General features: G+C 43.4%; 1 protein-coding gene across 3 annotated transcripts in view; it reads right to left on the bottom strand.

The window, feature by feature from the left end:
* The window catches only part of LOC146975628 (kinase suppressor of Ras 1-like), a 49,548-nt gene that overhangs the window by 20,282 nt on the left and 12,080 nt on the right, over window positions 1–17,186 (bottom strand). Inside the window, exon 1 of one of the 3 annotated variants that reach the window (XM_085794837.1) lies at window positions 16,393–16,621. The exons of 1 other annotated variant lie outside the window; for it this stretch is intronic. Coding sequence is in view for 1 of the 2 variants with exons in the window: in XM_085794836.1 (XP_085650962.1) it covers window positions 11,569–11,571 (3 nt within the window). In the remaining variant the exon portion in view is untranslated. Of the gene's footprint in view, window positions 1–11,568; window positions 11,756–16,392; window positions 16,622–17,186 lie in introns of those variants that run through there. One more of the 3 variants, XM_085794836.1, reaches the window with a different exon arrangement.

The raw sequence follows: 17,186 nt of genomic DNA, 5'->3' as shown, positions 1-17,186 counted from the left end.
TGAATATTTCTGCTTTGTGGTGATGCATTTCCTCTACAGAGATGTGAAGAACTGAATCTGATCTGATCCATTGATGCCTCAATGAAAAACAAGTCTCAAGATAAGATTGACAAATTGACAATCAGGAGATGAAGACTGCAGCTTTAAAGGGGAATTGCCGTTTTTTACAATCTGGACCTTATTTCTAGCATAAAATCTGATCATTTACTCACCCAGATAACTTTGGTGTCATTACAAGTCGTTCTGACGAAATTAGCTCCAGCCGAGAGCCGCGTATATCCATATAATGCGAGAACACGGGGCAGCGCAATGCAGCCTCTAAATAACACATTATCTGCAGAGAAACTCCTTCATTTCACCAATATTTTGTTATGATACGCTAGTGCTAGTCCCCTCTGAGTCCGGGGTCTGTAGGTTGATCTACTGACCTCTGGCCTGGATGATGCCATCTCCGACCGCTGTGCGGCTCATTCTGATAATAATCATTCTGCTTCGGCATTCGGGTCCATTTTTATCTCAACTAGTCGGAGCTTTAGTGAGTCCAGGTTGAGGAGAGGAAGCCTGTGGAAGCTGAACTTCATCCAGCTGCTCATTTTGTTCTGACAAGTCAGAAACACACAGAAACGAACCGTAGCATTAGCGGTAGCAACAAGCCGCACCGCGGTCGGAGATGACATCATCCAGGTCAGAGGTCAGTAGGTCAACCTACAGACCCTGGATGTTGATAACAGCTAACCCCGGACTCAGAGGGGAATAGCACTAGTGTATCATAACAAAATATTGGTGAAATGAACGAGTTTCTCTGCAGATAATGTGTTATTTAGAGGCTGCATTCTGCTGCCCTGTAGACTCATATGGATATACGGGCTCTCGGCACCAAAGTTATCTGGGTGAGTAAATGATCGTATTTTATGCTAGAAATAAGGTCCAGGTTGTAAAAAATGGCAATTCCCCTTTAACAGCCATTATGTTAAACCAGGACCAGTCTCACTATGTTGCAGCACAAAGATACAATAATACACTGTGGGATGTTTCTGTGATGTCACTGTGACGTCTTTTAGTTTCAGATACAGACAAGTGTGAATAATTCAGCTGTTGATGAGAGGAATTATACACAGGGAATAAGACATGGAGAGCCTGCAGCAGACGTCAGCCTCATCCACTATGCCTGTGTCCTATGGCAACAGTAACAATGCTAGTTCAACCTGATTTACATTTTAATAACATCAAGGACCTGAAACAGACCCAAACTGAATCACCTGATGCGACGGATTATAAAATCTGATCAGAGTTTTTTATTCTAAGAAACAAGTCCAGACAAACACATGTTCCTAATCTAATAACACACAATTAGGATCTTTGATATCTGTACTGGACACACCCAGCAAACCTCCACAGTGCTGCTGGGAAACTTGAAGGAACCCTCGGATTAAATAACTGGAGAAACCAGCTTTGGCTCCAAAGACCTGAAACCAGCTCTGTCTCTAATCTGGACCGGTCGTCCTCATGGAGCAGGCGTGTCCAAACTGTTCCACAAAGGACCGTGTGGCTGCAGCTTTTTGTTCCAGCTAAACAGCAGCAGAAGCAGCAACAACCACAACAGACTTGACTCATTAATGCTCCGGTTACGCTACATGAATGAAGCCTGAATTTGGCCCCGACAGACCACTGTCATTGAGAGTCAGTTAAGTTAAGTTAAAGATACTTTATTAATCCCTTGCAGGAAATTACAATGTTACCAGCAGCAGATGACTACACAAGACCACACACACGCATCATCCACAAAAAATAGACAATAACAACAACATTGCACAACATGTGTAAGTGAATAAGAGCAGCAAGGTCTAAAATAAGATTTAAAAAGAAGTAAAAGTAGCAAGGTCTAAAATAAGATAAAAAAAAAAACGGACTAGTGATGTCGCCATTATACATTTTCTTGGTACTGTACAGTTATTGTCAGAGAAATAATCACGGTATTACGATTATTCTACATTAATTAATTTCACAACACTATGAATGTGTGAAATCTAATATAGTCAAACTATAATTACATTACTAAATATTTACACAAAATAATTTTGTTAATATTCAAGTTATAATTGTCATCTATATACCAAATATTAAAGTTTATTTTAATCGTTGTTTTTTTTATTACAAATGACACGCTAACATTTATCCAACCAATTCAATGTTACATTAGGAAATTTTACTTAATTTAAACCAGTATTCTGTGCATTTACCTTTTTTTTTGCGTTTATTTGCCAATATGGTTCCGACGATTTATTAATTGTGGCATTTATAACCGCAGTTAATTGTGAAACCCCTAGTCAGGACCGAGGAACACGTGTCTTTACCTTGTGTGGTGTGGCACAATTAAAGCTCAGCGATCTGGCATCTAGGACACCTCACGACCACGACACAGAAAGTAGGGCATGTCAGAATTTTTTCTACATTTTTTGCCCTTTGTGACATATCCTATGACGTGCACAATGCACATACAGAGCACCTCTGTGGCCGCTTGTTCCACACCTCCACAACAACCGCTGAACTCACGCGTGGTTGTGACGACAGGACACGATGATGGTCGGGGTGGAACTTGTAGTGTGGTCACTTTCCCGACTAAGACACGGCAAGAATACACAGCACTATGATCGTCTAATATCTGACTATCGTGAATGACAAAATGAATGTCTCATCAGTCCAGAAAACATTTCCCTCAGTTTTATTGTGGAGAAGTGGAGCTGCTCTTTGGCAAACTTCAGGTGCAGGGTTGTTATTTTTGGAGAGCAGCTGTTTCCTCTGTGGACAAACTGCCTGTTAGATGATCAGACTGTGGTCGGAGATGTCCGCTATGTAACTGCTTCTACAGAGACTAGCTTGTTGTGAATGACAAACTCAACGTCTTGTCGTTTATTGTAAGTGTTGATGACGTTGTCAGTGAGCCAATCAGAAGGGCCTCTCAGAGCCTCCTCTCTTCTGATTGGCTGACTGTATTCTGAGTGATCCAATAAAAAAATGAGCAGATTTCAGAATAAAACACTCAGAGAAACCAAATCCTAAAAGTTGTTGGATGGATGGATGGTGGGTCCAGGTGGTGAGGGGGCGGAGCTTAGTTGTGACATCACAAAGTGACAGGAAGTCCTGCCGGCTGGTTTTAAGGCTCAGTTTCTGAATACAGGCTGTGTGCATTTCTCTGTGGACTGAGGCTTTGATACTTTCACAGTATTAATATAGAACCTAGAGCTGCTTTATAATCACACTACACATGGACATCTACCTTTATACTGTATGGAGTTTTAATACAAACATCTACCTTTATACCGTATGGAGCTTTAATACAAACATCTACCTTTATACTGTATGGAGCTTTAATACAAACGTCTCCATTTATACTGTATAGAGCTTTAAAGTCTGGCCACCTAGGTCTGGATTCAGTATTAATGGCTCTTGTACAGGGAACAGTTTAAGACTGATTTTGAGGTGTCAGCCTTTTTCTTTCCAGGCAGCAGGACAAGCTTCAACAGAGTTTATGCAAGTGGAGCAGGGAAGGTATTCTTCAGCCCGATGCAGGAATACGTCGATGAACCACTTGGAACAAAGTAAAAAAAAAACTGTGAAGATAGAAGACCAGCTCAGTGTCAGTTTCTCTGTGAACTGCTGACGCGATGAGAGACTGATGCCTACAATCTGCTGGGAAACTGTGAAAACAAGTTTTACTCTACACTGCTTCTATTCTACTGGAATGTGTTTTCTCAGTCTCTGGTGAATGTGTGTGTGTGTGTGTGTGTGTGTGTGTGTGTGTGTGTGTGTGTGTGTGTGTGTGCGCTGGTATGTGTGTGTGTGTGTGTGTGTGTGTGTTTAATGAAAAGAATGGGGAAATGGTTTGGCTTAATATCCTGGCAACTGGCTGTTTCCCGCATTGTGTCCGTGGTAAGTGACATGGACAGGCTGGGTCAACAGACGGGTCAGTATCTGCAACATGATGCATCTGTGAAACAATGCCCAGCCTGAATTAGTCCTTCCCCCCGAAATTCAATTCTTCATTCTGAGCAAAAAAAAACTCCATCAGCATGATACTGGTTAAACGGACTGAACGGTCATGTGGTCAACGGTTACGGTCATCTGAGTGTGAAATCCCCCGTCTTGTTTCCACAGACAGTCGCACCAGTGAGACACGTCCTGGTAGCTGCATGTGGGTTTGTTGCCAGGACAATACAGCTGCCAGGACAAAGGATCGGAGGCCTGATTTGACTAAATAAGAGGACCACAAGGTCTTGTCCTGAAAAATATTCCAGGGAATTTGGCGGCCGGCCAAAAGGGGGCGTCTCTACAACAAAGTCCTGATTGAAGAGTCTGAATGTCGGAGGAACCTTTCAGAGGAGGTTGTGTCAGATTGAGCTACGTTAATGACAAATGTCAGCTGTCACATTAAGCCTCAATTATATACAGATGAAATGAAATGTCATTCATTGGCGGCACACAACAGACGCTGTGAAGATGCTGACTGAGGCAACCGGCGGCGAGGATCAAACACAGGGAGGTAACCTACATGTAGAAACTGAACTAACCTGGTTCAGTAAATTCCCTGGAAGACGCTGCATCAGAAGAACAACAAGGACGGGAAAATAGGTCCAAGAATGACACACAGGCCAATGTGTTTCATCAAGTATCGATGCTGACAGTCCAACAGAAGCACTACATCCCTCACACTGACAGTTAACAAAACACTACCCTGTGTCCATCCGTCTCCATTGTACTTGTTTGGAGGACAAGTCTCAGTCTGGAATTTTAATAACCAGGAGTATGTACACGCTTTATACACATTTCAAGCTCTAAGGCCGTCATGTCCTCATGATGTAAGACAATCTGAACAAAATAAATCACAGCATCTGGATGGATCAAACAACCAACACTCATACTAAACTGACCACTAGCTGTTGTTACAGGAACCTTCATTGTTGCTGCTACAATAACTAACACATTATTAAAGGGGACATATTATGGAAATATCACTCTTTAAAGGCTCTTTAGCATATATTTGGGTGTTTGTCTTGCCTTCTGGCCCCACAAATGTGAGAATTGACAAAGTGATTTAACTAGGTTTTGAATTTGCATAACCCCACCCCTACCTGGGACCAGTAGAAGGGGTGGGGCGGGGTGAGCAGTGGTTCATTTGCATTTAAAGGGTCAGGCACTGAAATCAGCCGTTCTGAACAGGGCTGTTTTGAGAGGATGAAAAGAGCTGTGATGTTTGATCTTTGGGGTATTTTGACCAAAGCATGTCACATACATGTCTTTAAGACACCTGGGAACTATTTGAATTTGGGGAAAGGGGGCAGAATATGTCTCCTTTAAGGTAAAGTATTAATCAGGAACATACCCTAAAAAAAGGCTGGTGTTAGTTGATACCCAACTTCCTCCCTCAATGGAGTTCAGCGTTCGTTTTACACAACTTCATCCTCACCTGTTTTTGGACGAATTCAAGGGTCATAATTTCTACGACCACTAGAGGGCTCTGAAACTTGGATGTATTTACAGTCTCTCATGTATTGGTGGATTGGTGTTGAACCAACAATCAATGGGTTCCATTATTTTTGGATGGTCTACTAGAACTAGAGTCATGCCGATGAGGCTCTTCTGTCATATTTAAAGAGAATCGCTTTCTCCATATTTTGTTTGAACTTTTCTTTCTACATTTCAAAACAAGCCAAGGAGCCAATGGCCTCTGAATAACTCCAATGGGGCCACAGACATTGCATTAAAGATATCCCTTAGTAATGTCTGTGAAGATCCAGATCTATCTCTGAGAGTTTCACGAAGACAACCAGACTTGCTTGAGGTTCTTAAAGACCTTTCACATTTTGTTCGAAAGGCTTCTGGAGAGTCTCATGTCTCCTGGACCTCAGACCCTCGAGGTGTTAACAACAACTGCAACTCCCCACCAACCACCTATAGAACTGAAGAAATTATGTCCTTGTAATATTCAAAAAAGAAATTGTGACCTGAATCTTCACAGGACAAAAACAACAACTGTCGATGATAAACCTGGACTGCAGAAATCCAACAACATAATCAGAGGAAGTGGGGGGTATTTGAGGGATCTCAAGGGTCCATCACTGACAGTATCTAACTCTGGTTGCTCAAACTGATGAATCATGTTCCCAAATTTGTGGCAACTGTTTGCCTGAAGGGAATTCCAGGGGGAAAAAAATGAGTTTCTATGTTGAAGCGGGTTTTGCCACGATACAGTAAGAGCGGCAAACTGAAGACTTTGACAGTCAGCTTTGATGATGGGAGACGGCGCCCGTTGCGTAATTTCATCAAGAGTTTTGCAAGCAATTTCTCCAAAATCCTGCCTCCGGCACTTACTGCACTTTCATAACTACTGTCTCTTGTTCTGATGAGTGAATAAACAATCTTGCTGACGTTGCTCTTTTATAACAACGGGCAGCGCTTTCCCAGGATTTAAAGCATTTAAAAGTTTACTTTTCCTGTAAGCAAGGTAGAAACAAAAAGCAAATAAAAAGGTAATAAAAAAAAGGTAATAAAATGCACGGTCTTCCAGGGAAAGAGTAAATCATTCAGCTTGTTCCAGATTAATTCAGACTTGTCTGGATGGAAGATGCCTGCAGCCCAGGACAGAAGGCTGAACCTTACATGGACATTTCCCAGCCTCACCACAATGATTCAGGGAATATTTGTCAGATTACCATTGGGCGCTGATGTGATGTAATCATCTAGCAAGCCAATTTCAACCCAGGGAGAGATTTGTTTGCCATTTTCAAATGGCCACCACGGGAAGAATATTCTTATAATACCACCTACACCATAATAAATGGCAGTGCCCTGGTTCCCCTCCAAACCCAAACACACAGGACAACATAAAAATATGAATCAAGAGTATACAACCATTGAAGTTAAAACATTTTAGACGAAAAAATAAATAAATTCCAGGACCTTAATCTGGCCGATATACAGCACAATTAACAGGTGACACTTCCACATCTGGACCAGTTCTCAGTTTTGCTTCAGATGGAGGATCTTTGTAGATTTAAACAGCTTGTTGTGTTTGTGTCTCTTTCTGCTAGTGCTGGTGTCGCTTTAAAACTGAAAGACTAGTATCACAGAAAGCAAAATAAATCTGATCCCATATTTGGGCCACATGCTCGTGTTTCCAACACCGACTCAGGCCCACATAGAGAATCTTACACATCTGGACCAGTTCTCAAACACAAAAAAACCCTCCAAGTTACAGTTCATACCTGAGGATAACAGCAAGAATCTGCCCAGACTTGGACCGAGGCGTTATGTTGGTCCAGATGTTTCTGAATAACGGCAGCAACATTTTTCAGAAACTGTCCCTATTATCTCATCAGACAGGAAGTAGATCAACACTGACCCAACCTGCCTGAACACACCTCTTGCAAACTTGATATAAAAAGGTCTACAGGACATTAACTAACTCCCCAGTCACATGTTTTAGATGAGCAGAGTCCTACAGGTCATGGTCACGCTGTACAATGATATCACTCCTCACAGCAGTCAATTAGATCATCACTGGTGACTCAGACTCAACGCTCTCCGAATCTTTTCCTTGAACAGATCCGTTTCTGTGACTCTGTAGCTTTGTTTCTCATTCAGTGGGTTTATTGATTTTTGTTTTACTGCTTGTGTTGTGTGACTGTTGCTATGGCTGTGGCCGAGAGTGGTCACACCTGAGCTCAGCAGTACAAGATAAAGACAATAAATACCGATAATAATAAAGCAGATAAGATGCTGTTAAGTGAAGCATTTCTCAAAGCGACTTCAAATGCAAATGCTTCACTGGTTCTGCAGGATTCAGATCTTCTTCGACAGTGAGCTCCAGAGCCGAGTCTGCCTTGAGTCTGCTTCAGTCCTGGATCAGGACTCAGGAGAAGCCAGCAGAGAGTCTGTCTATGTCTCTGCAGCTAAACCAGGAAGTTGTTAAACTCCCATCACACTGATTAGTAAAACTGATTTGTTGAGCAGCTGCGTTTTATGAGTTAATACAATGAATTCACATGACGTAACAGAGATGTGAACATAATTAGATTATGTAATCATTTGGCACTTATCATTATGGGTTTGTCTCCACATGCATGCAGAATAAATATTTTCATGTTTTAAATCACAGAGGAGGAAAAGGGATGATCACAATCAAAACTCTGTTCGGTCCCAATACACAGTACAGTCGTCTCCGTTGTCAGAGGCTCATAAATACCACCTTAACGAGCAGCAGTTGTCACCCAGCTTATTAAATCACGGCTTTATAGTCAGCCACTCTGTCTGACTAAATGAGTTCCATGACGGCAGCTCTGGTGTGAGATGGGCTGCACTGACGTTTCAGCAGAGCGATTACACACAAGGATTCGCCACCGGAGGCGATCCGATCATCCGTTGGCAATTTGTGGTCATGACAGATGATTGCCCAACCCGAGCCCAATGAGACTGCGCCCATGGTTTGAAGTGGGTACAAAATGCGGACACACAAATGTACTTTGGAACTTGTACATTTTAACGAAGTTTTAAGTAAAAAAGGCTTCAGAATAAAATCATAATAGCATCTGGAAATTGCACCTGGATCATCTGAAACAACCTCAACCCCACACAAAGCGTGTAACCGTGAAACAAATGCTGTGTCTCAATTCGCACACTTCCATATACATTTACTATTTTGAGTGTAAAAGTACGTTCACCTTGACAAGTATGGCAAAATGCAGTGTACTGCTAGTGCCCAGATGGGGAACTCATAGCAATGTGGAACGATGGACACTTCTCAACCTCAATGATCGCTACCTTGGCTCCGTAAAAGGGGCCGTAACTACTATGGTTACGGAATAAGCCGTATGTATTGGATAGAAGCCATTATTGGGTTAATTTAGCCGTCTGAACTGAATTACTGCACCAACAGCATTAGTATGTTGATGTCACGTGAGACAGAGCTCAGGTGCTAACTAACGGTCAGCCGGTACTGTAGCGTTTCCGGTGCAGGCGTGATGCTGCGGGGTTGTCGGGTTCGTCTGCAGGTGAGTCACTGTGAAATGATTCAGATGTGTTTCCAGTCCGCTGTCAACACCGGAGTTGCTGCTCGTTAAATACGTTTAGCGTTAGCTTAGCTTTAGCTACTAGCCACTCCCTATAGGCGTACAGTACAATTGAAGGTTGGAGCGAGAGCGGGCGAGTGTGAGTGCGACACTTAGTGGATGAAAGGAATTAAACTTGTAGCGAACACCTTTAAGTTTTCTACAGTGTAGACAATTTAACACGGAAAAACAACAAACATTCGCCATAACAAGCTAAATGCGGCAGCTACGGTTGGTGATAGTTGGCTGTAACTCAATTCAAGGCAGATGTTGGGATTGTCTTGTAAGTGCACAATGACCGCATTCGATTGGACAACACTACCCTGTTGAAGTTTGCGCACTACAGAAGTAGTACACTAGTGTACTAATAAAAGTATCCGAATTGAGACACAGGGAAAGACTGTAAAGAACACACAAGGTTCTGAAAAGCAGAGCTGCTGCACCGCCGCCATCTTGGCAGCACCTGACTCCGCCCCTGCAACTCTACCTACCAAGAGTGAATATTTGGAGCCGAGACTGTTGGAGACTCACTCTAGTGGTCAGGAGAGGAACTGCACCTCTTGGCTCTTCAGTATTTTACAGTTTACAATGACTCTTTCCCTATTCATCGCATACCAAGTTAATTTATGGACACGTTTTGTTTTTTGCACCACTGCTGCTATTGGAAAATCTGCAGTCTTAGTCCACCTTAAAAGTTGAAAGGTATGGACTCAGCTAGCAAGCTAAAGGAGCTAAACTCTGTTGACCAGTGTAAAAGTAGTGGTTCAGCCTGTGTTGAAAAGCTCAGTCTGTGTCACTTTGAGTTCTGCAGATGAAGCATCCTGGTTCAGATACTTAAAAGTCACAACAGAAACTGGTTAAACTGACTCAAGTGGCAAAGTCAGAGTCTGATGTTTACGTAGAATTTAAACAAGAGCTTAAAAGCTGTTTGTCATTTCTGAGTGAACAAGAGCAGAGAGACCCAGAGGTCAGAGGTCAGAGAGAAACGTCTGGACAGAACAGACAGAGGATCTGACTGTTTAAATGTTATGAATAAAATGATTAAATATTTATCTTCTTTTATATCTTACAACACATAATGCATCTCAGTTCTTTATGAGGGAGCAGCCTTTACTGAAGAACCTACTTCCTGTGTTGTTTGGTGTCTGACATCATCGACATGACATCATCATGAGTCACATAAGACAAAGAAAATGTCAGTGTGTCCTACGTGTGTGAGTATAATGAGTATTACATGTGCCTATAAGTACACAGTATACCATATTTGAGTATCCCAAGTATACTGGCTACTACATGTGAGTATAAGTACATATTATACTACATTTAAGTATACTGACCATTACATGAGTATATTAACTACTACATCTGAGTATGTTGCATACTACATTTGAGTATAAGTACACAGTATACTACATTTAAGTATACTGAGCATTACAAGAGTATATTAACTACTACATGTGAGTATGCTGCGTACTACAATGTGAGTACACACTGAACTACATGTGAGAGTAGGGAATACTTAAAGTGAGTAAAGCTGAGTACAACATGTGGGTATTCTGATTACTGCAAGTATACTGAGTGTACAGCATACTGCATGTGAGTATACCAGGTGCTACAAGCAATCTATTGAGTACTACATGTGAGTATACTGAGTACACAGTGTACTACATGAGTACATGTGTGAAGTATCTGATTGAAGACACACCGGTGAGACATTTGTCCAAGTCAAAAGTAAAACTACCACATCCCAGCTCCTTGTACAGTAGTACTTCTGTGTTTCCCTGTGTTGTAATGAGCAGACGCAGTAAACGCCCCCACAGCTGATCCAGAGTCAGCCGCTCCACCGGACTGACTGAGTGACGTGGTTCTGACTCGGCTTCATTAACACGACGGGCGACAGGTTTTTGTTTTGTGTGTGTGTGGAAATGATTTTCAACAAAACCTCCTCCTCCATTAAAGTAAACGGCTCATAAAGGCCGCTCGCGCGCTCGTAAAAACAGAGTTCAGCTCGAGTCGGGAGGCGCAGCCATACCTGGGAAGTGCCCGGGCATGTCTGAGCTCTGACAGGGACGGAAGCCCAAAAAGTCAAGCAAAAAGGGAGAAAGAAGAAGAAAAAGAAGAAAGAAGAGAAACAGAAAGTCATGTGCAGGTAAATAGGAGAATAAGAAGAAAACAAAGAGTTACAGATAGAAACAGATTGGACGAGTGTCTCCACCTCACAAGCAAACAAATCTGTCCTGACAGCAGCAGCAGCAGCAGCTCACCATGGGCAACAGGGATACACACAAACAGCTGAACACACACACACACACACACACACACACACACACACACTGGAACAGCAGCAGCAGCAATGAGGAAGTGGAGGAAACACCTTTCCCACCTCCACCTCCTCCTCCTCCTCCTCCTCCTCCTCCTGCTCCTGCTCCGTCACAGGTCACAGACTCAAGAGTTTCTACGTTACCATGTGGTCGACAGTGAACTCCTCTGAACTCCGGGGCCCCCGCCGTCATAACCGGGCCCCCGCCGGCTCACACTGGTAATCCATGAGCAGCAGCAGCAGCAGCAGCAGAAGCACAGTGGGGCCACAGGGAAACACTGACACTCAGCCAGCAGATCTTCCCACTGCTGTTATCACACTCCCTGTTTTTCTTCCCTCCCTCCTTCTGACTTACCCCTCCCTCTCTCCCTCCCTTCCCTCCTCTCCTCTCCTCTCCCTCCCTCCCTCCCTCTCTTCCTGACATGCCAATGCTGTGCTTCAGCAACAGGTGGCGACCGACTGTGGGACGACTCACGGCCTCTGGGGAGAAAAATCAGCCTCAGTGACTTTTTTCTCGGTTAAACAGCCGGAGGTGAAGTTTGTTCAGTGACCGACGACGACCGATATACAGTCTCTTCTTTTTCTGTTATTGTTATTATAGAATATAGAATATAGAAATACTTTATTTAATCCCCGAGGGGAAATTTAAAATGTCACAGAGCAGCAGCAAGACAATACAGACAACAACACAGATCACAAACACTGAGTAAAAATACATAAAGACATAAAAACACGTAGTTATTGTTATTATTATATTATTAATTATAATATTAGCATTATTATCATTATTGTGGAGAGCACAGCAGCCAGAGCTTCAGTCACATGAGATCAAAGTCTCAAGAGTTTTTGATCTGATGATATTTTCCTTTTTTCAGTTTTTTCCTTGTATATTTTACTTACTAAGTTTTATGTGATGTTGTCTCCTTTTTGACTTTCTTTCATCTTTTATTCTGTAATTTAAAGGGGAACTATACAAGTCCGCTCGCTTTTCCACTGTTTTGCTTACGCTCCTCTCGGCCATGTGCGTTTGTTTACAACAAAGCCGGCGAAAAATCAATAAATGGAGCGGTGGATAATGTTACATAACATATACGATGTTACGGCGTGTGTGTTTGTGTAGTCTTAACCGTCATAAACAAAAGATTGTGGGTTACGGAGCGCGTTTGTGTTGCGGTGCTGCAGAGACGAGAGCTGGGACACCGGGGCGGCGACCGAGTAACTACACTGATGTTGCCAGGTTGGTTTTCAGCCGTGAGAAGCCAGGTGGAAGACAGAGAGCCTCCATTCTCACTTGTAATAAGTCAAAAGTCATGTAGTTAACGATCACAATTACTCCAGAGCTTTTTAATTAAGGTAAAAATGTAGCATAGCCACGGGGGAAATCGTGCTTAGTTCCTCTTTAATTATATTTATTAATCTTCTAAGTTGTTTTAGTTTCCTGACATCCTCAGTTTCTTTGTATTTCCTATCCTGCTTTTATTTATCCTTATCTTTATTTCGTTCCTAAAATCTGTTTCTTTAGTTTTTCCTTTTTCATCTTTATTTTATTGCAATTTTTGCATTCTTGCTCTTTTTGCCTTTTTATATCTGTTTTAATTATTTTCATCTCATTCCATTGCTTCGGTCCTTGTCTACATGTTCACATCCTCTCACACGACACTGTCTCATTTGATGTTGCTCTGCTTCTTATGGATTTATATGTCGCTGCTGTTTTCTTGTATATTTTTGCCTTTATGTTGCTCTCACTGTGTTTTAACCTTTGATCTGAAAGCTGATGCATGAATAAAGCCTGAATCAGGCTCTGTGGTGAAAAACAACATCTCCTCAGACTTTTCCGTCAGAAAAAAAAACAACTTTGCTGTGCCACTCATTTCCAGTTCCTTTTGACTTTTCCCTTTTCCTGCAGCCGCTGACAGTAAAACCACCACGACACATTCACTCCTGTTCGTATTTACATGAGCGATTAGACGGTGTCCTCGACTGTTACTGGGATGTGACTAGATGAAAAGGACACAGATCTCACTAAATCTCACAAAAAAGCAGTGAAAGGAGATTTTTCCAGGCGGCTGAGAGTCGTCATAAACAAGAAGCTGGATCACGAGAATCTGAAGAAAAAAATATTCACTTTATCAATCAAAATGATCAATTTTAGTTGTTGTTGACTAACTATCAGGTCAACAGGTCAGACTGGGTCGTTACCAGGCCAACGGTGCCACTCATGCAGTTCATTGGCCTCCAGTCGCCTCGGTAACCATCACAAACATCACCGCAGCCTCTCCACTCGCTTCATACATGTTAGTGAGGTCATGGAGATGCCGTGGGAACACGTCTGTTCCCAGCCCCCCAGTCCCCCCCTCTCCCTCCACCATCATCATCATCATCATAATCATACATGACGGGGACACGCAGGTCAAACCTCCAGTGGCCTGACGGGGGCGCCGCAGCCGAAAGTTAGGAGGTCAAAGAAAAGTCATTAAAGCCAAAAGGACCAAAGGATCAGGACCAAACACACACACACACACACACACACACACACACACACACACACATATTTATAGAGCCTACGTCGATGTGGTGAACCAGACTCCGACTCCGACCGTGTCACCTGTTAGAGACTCACTCTGCTCAGAGACAAAACGTTCCTGCACCGTGACTCATCGTCCACCGGCCCACAGGGTCACCGGGCAGGACACAGACTGACCTGAGACCAGAGACCAGAGAATAAAGACCAGAAACTAAAGACCAGAGACCAGAGACTAAAGACTAGACTAAAGACCAGAGACCAGAGACTAAAGACTAGACTAAAGACCAGAGACCAGAGACTAAAGACTAGACTAAAGACCAGAGACTAAAGACCAGAGACTAAAGACCAGAGACCTGAGACCTGAGACTAAAGACTAAAGACCAAAGACCAGAGACCAGAGACTAAAGACTAAAGACTAGACTAAAGACTAGACTAAAGACTAGACTAAAGACCAGAGACCAGAGACCAGAGACTAAAGACCAGACACCAGAGACCAGAGACTAAAGACTAAAGACCAGAGGCCAGAGACTAAAGACCAGAGACCAGAGACCAGAGACCAGAGACCAGAGACTAAAGACCAGAGACCAGAGACTAAAGACCAGAGACCAGAGACTAAAGACCAGAGACCAGAGAATAAAGACCAGAGACTAAAGACCAGAGACCAGAGACTAAAGACCAGAGACCAGAGACTAAAGACCAGAGACCAGAGAATAAAGACCAGAGACTAAAGACCAGAGAATAAAGACCAGAGACTAAAGACCAGAGACCAGAGACCAGAGACCAGAGACTAAAGACCAGAGACTAAAGACCAGAGACCAGAGACCAGAGACTAAAGACCAGAGACTAAAGACCAGAGACCAGAGACCAGAGACCAGAGACTAAAGACCAGAGACCAGAGACCAGAGACCAGAGACCAGAGACCAGAGACTAAAGACCAGAGACTAAAGACCAGAGACCAGAGACTAAAGACTAAAGACCAGGGGCCAGAGACCAGGGACACTGGACCAGAGACCCAGTCTACCAGCTCGGGGCTGATCCAGAAAGTCCTGCGTTGAACTAAATGCTCCAGTCTCAGAGCGTCGTCCTGGATGAGACAAACCAGCTCTAGAGACCAGAGAGGACGGGGTGGGTGGGGGGAGTGGGGGTCTGACATTGTGTTGGGTTCACTGATGGAAAAGTAACAGGAGTGTGAGAGCAGCAGCAGCTACTGTCTGTATGAGATGCATTCAGGCGTTACACTGGGTGTGGGTCGTTCAAGTTGTGGCTGCATTCTGCTGCGTAAATCATGTTCACACACACACACACACACACACACACGGTGGTTTTCCTCTTCCAGATGAAAAAGGTGAAGTCATGAGCAAAGAAAACAGAAATCAGCATGAGAACCAGCTTTAGGTGACAGGAGCGTTGAGTAAACCACGAGGCTTTACGCTGTGTAGACAGTCCAGACAAACGACAAACACAACTGAAGTGTACACACACACACACACACACACACACACACACACACACACACACACACACACACACACATACAGTAAGAACACACACTGGGGATTTAAATGTCACATTTAACCCTTCAGATCCAGAGTCAGTCAAACTGTCGAGTCCACATCTGAACTGAGATCAGTCTGGGTGAACTGGTTTGGTGGGAACGAGTAGTTAAAGCTGCATATGGTGCAAAGGTTCATGTTTATACTAAAGCTCCATACAGCCTATAGGTAGATGTTTACTATATGTATACTTGCATATAGTATATTGATCAGAGCCTCCTCTCTTCTGATTGGCCGACACTCACCTGTTATAATCAACACTTGGAGGATTACCGGTGAAGTGTTGGACAGGTTTATGGGATTAAGTAGATAATACTTCATTTTGATTTATTGTATTTAAAACGTTGTGAGTTTTACTACACTGGATTAAGTGAAAAATGACTTTTACAAAACCAACTCACACTACAGTAGTTGATGCTTTTACACATGTGCATCAATAATAATCTATTGTGCAGAATTAACACTGTAAAAATCTTTGTACTTTTATTTTGATATATCTGCTGACAGAACTTTATTACTTTTACTTTTGTACAACTAACTACTCTTTAATTCTGCTACACTCTCAGATCTGAAGGATCTGAATCTTTCTTCCAGAATAGCTTTTAATTTTCAAGTGAACATGTGTACAACTGGGACATTTTGAGCGTCTCTGAACAGACGCTGCTCTCTAATCTCATCATTAGACCCAGTGCAGGTGAACAGACCTTCTCAAATAAACAACCATGTGCTGCTGGTTCCAGCCAGAGGACGTCACAAACTCTCATCTGTCGTCTCAGGGCCAGATGTTTCCACAACAACCTGCAACATGAGGACGTCTCCCACCAAACAGCAGCACGGCCGCCTGAAGCTGAATTTATTATCAATAACAGTAAAGTTTCTACGCGGTCCTACCTCGGCGTCCTACATGTGATCCTGTGAGGTTTGGTAAAAGTCCAGCTGCTCCCATGTGGACTGCCGTGTGTCTCTGAGTGCGAGTCCACCTGTCGCTTCCTCCTCAACACAGTGTCAGGAAGAGACTGAGTCACCCTGAGGCGCAGCTCTCACCCTGCCTCCACTGTTTGTGTGCACTATTGTTTACTAGGAGCTCTCCAGTGCGACGCGCTCTCTGTGTGTGTGAGAATGCGCGTGCGTGCGTCCAAGTGCAGATAGGACGACTTGTGTGCGTGCATGCATGTGCGTGCATGTGTGTGTGTGTTGGTATGTGCAGGGGCTGGTTTGGGTGTGTATAAATAGCACAGTGGGGAGGGACAGAGGCTTGTAGCGCAGCTGACTCAACACATTCTAGTTTGGGTGAGTGCTCATCACACTGAGCTGCTCGGCCGCTGCTATTCAAAACACTGCAGGACTCTGTCCAAGCAACACAACCAGTAGACGGCCGACCCTGGGACAACGGGCAGCAAACTCAGGGAAAACACAAACCCCAAGAGGCGTTCACTCACTGTCACACTGCACATACGACCGGCGCGATGCATTCAAATTCCATATAGGACAGAAAACTTCTGACGGCTGGAAAGATGCCACACGGGTCGATACGACAACTTCAGCTGCACATGACAACATGTTAAAGCTGCACAAGTTCAGTTTCTGGCCAGTTGGGGGCAGCAAAACTATATGTATATATTAAAAAAAAAAGCGTCAGCGTCATCGTATAACATTCGAAGCATTCATACTTTTTTCCACTGATG

The sequence above is a fragment of the Trachurus japonicus genome, chromosome 13 (genome assembly GCF_045865225.1).
Source record: "Trachurus japonicus isolate A0001 chromosome 13, Traja_1.0".
Taxonomy (NCBI): domain Eukaryota; kingdom Metazoa; phylum Chordata; class Actinopteri; order Carangiformes; family Carangidae; genus Trachurus; species Trachurus japonicus.
The sequence above is the reverse complement of the archived record's forward strand: the minus strand, read 5'-3'. Positions and strand labels throughout refer to the sequence as shown.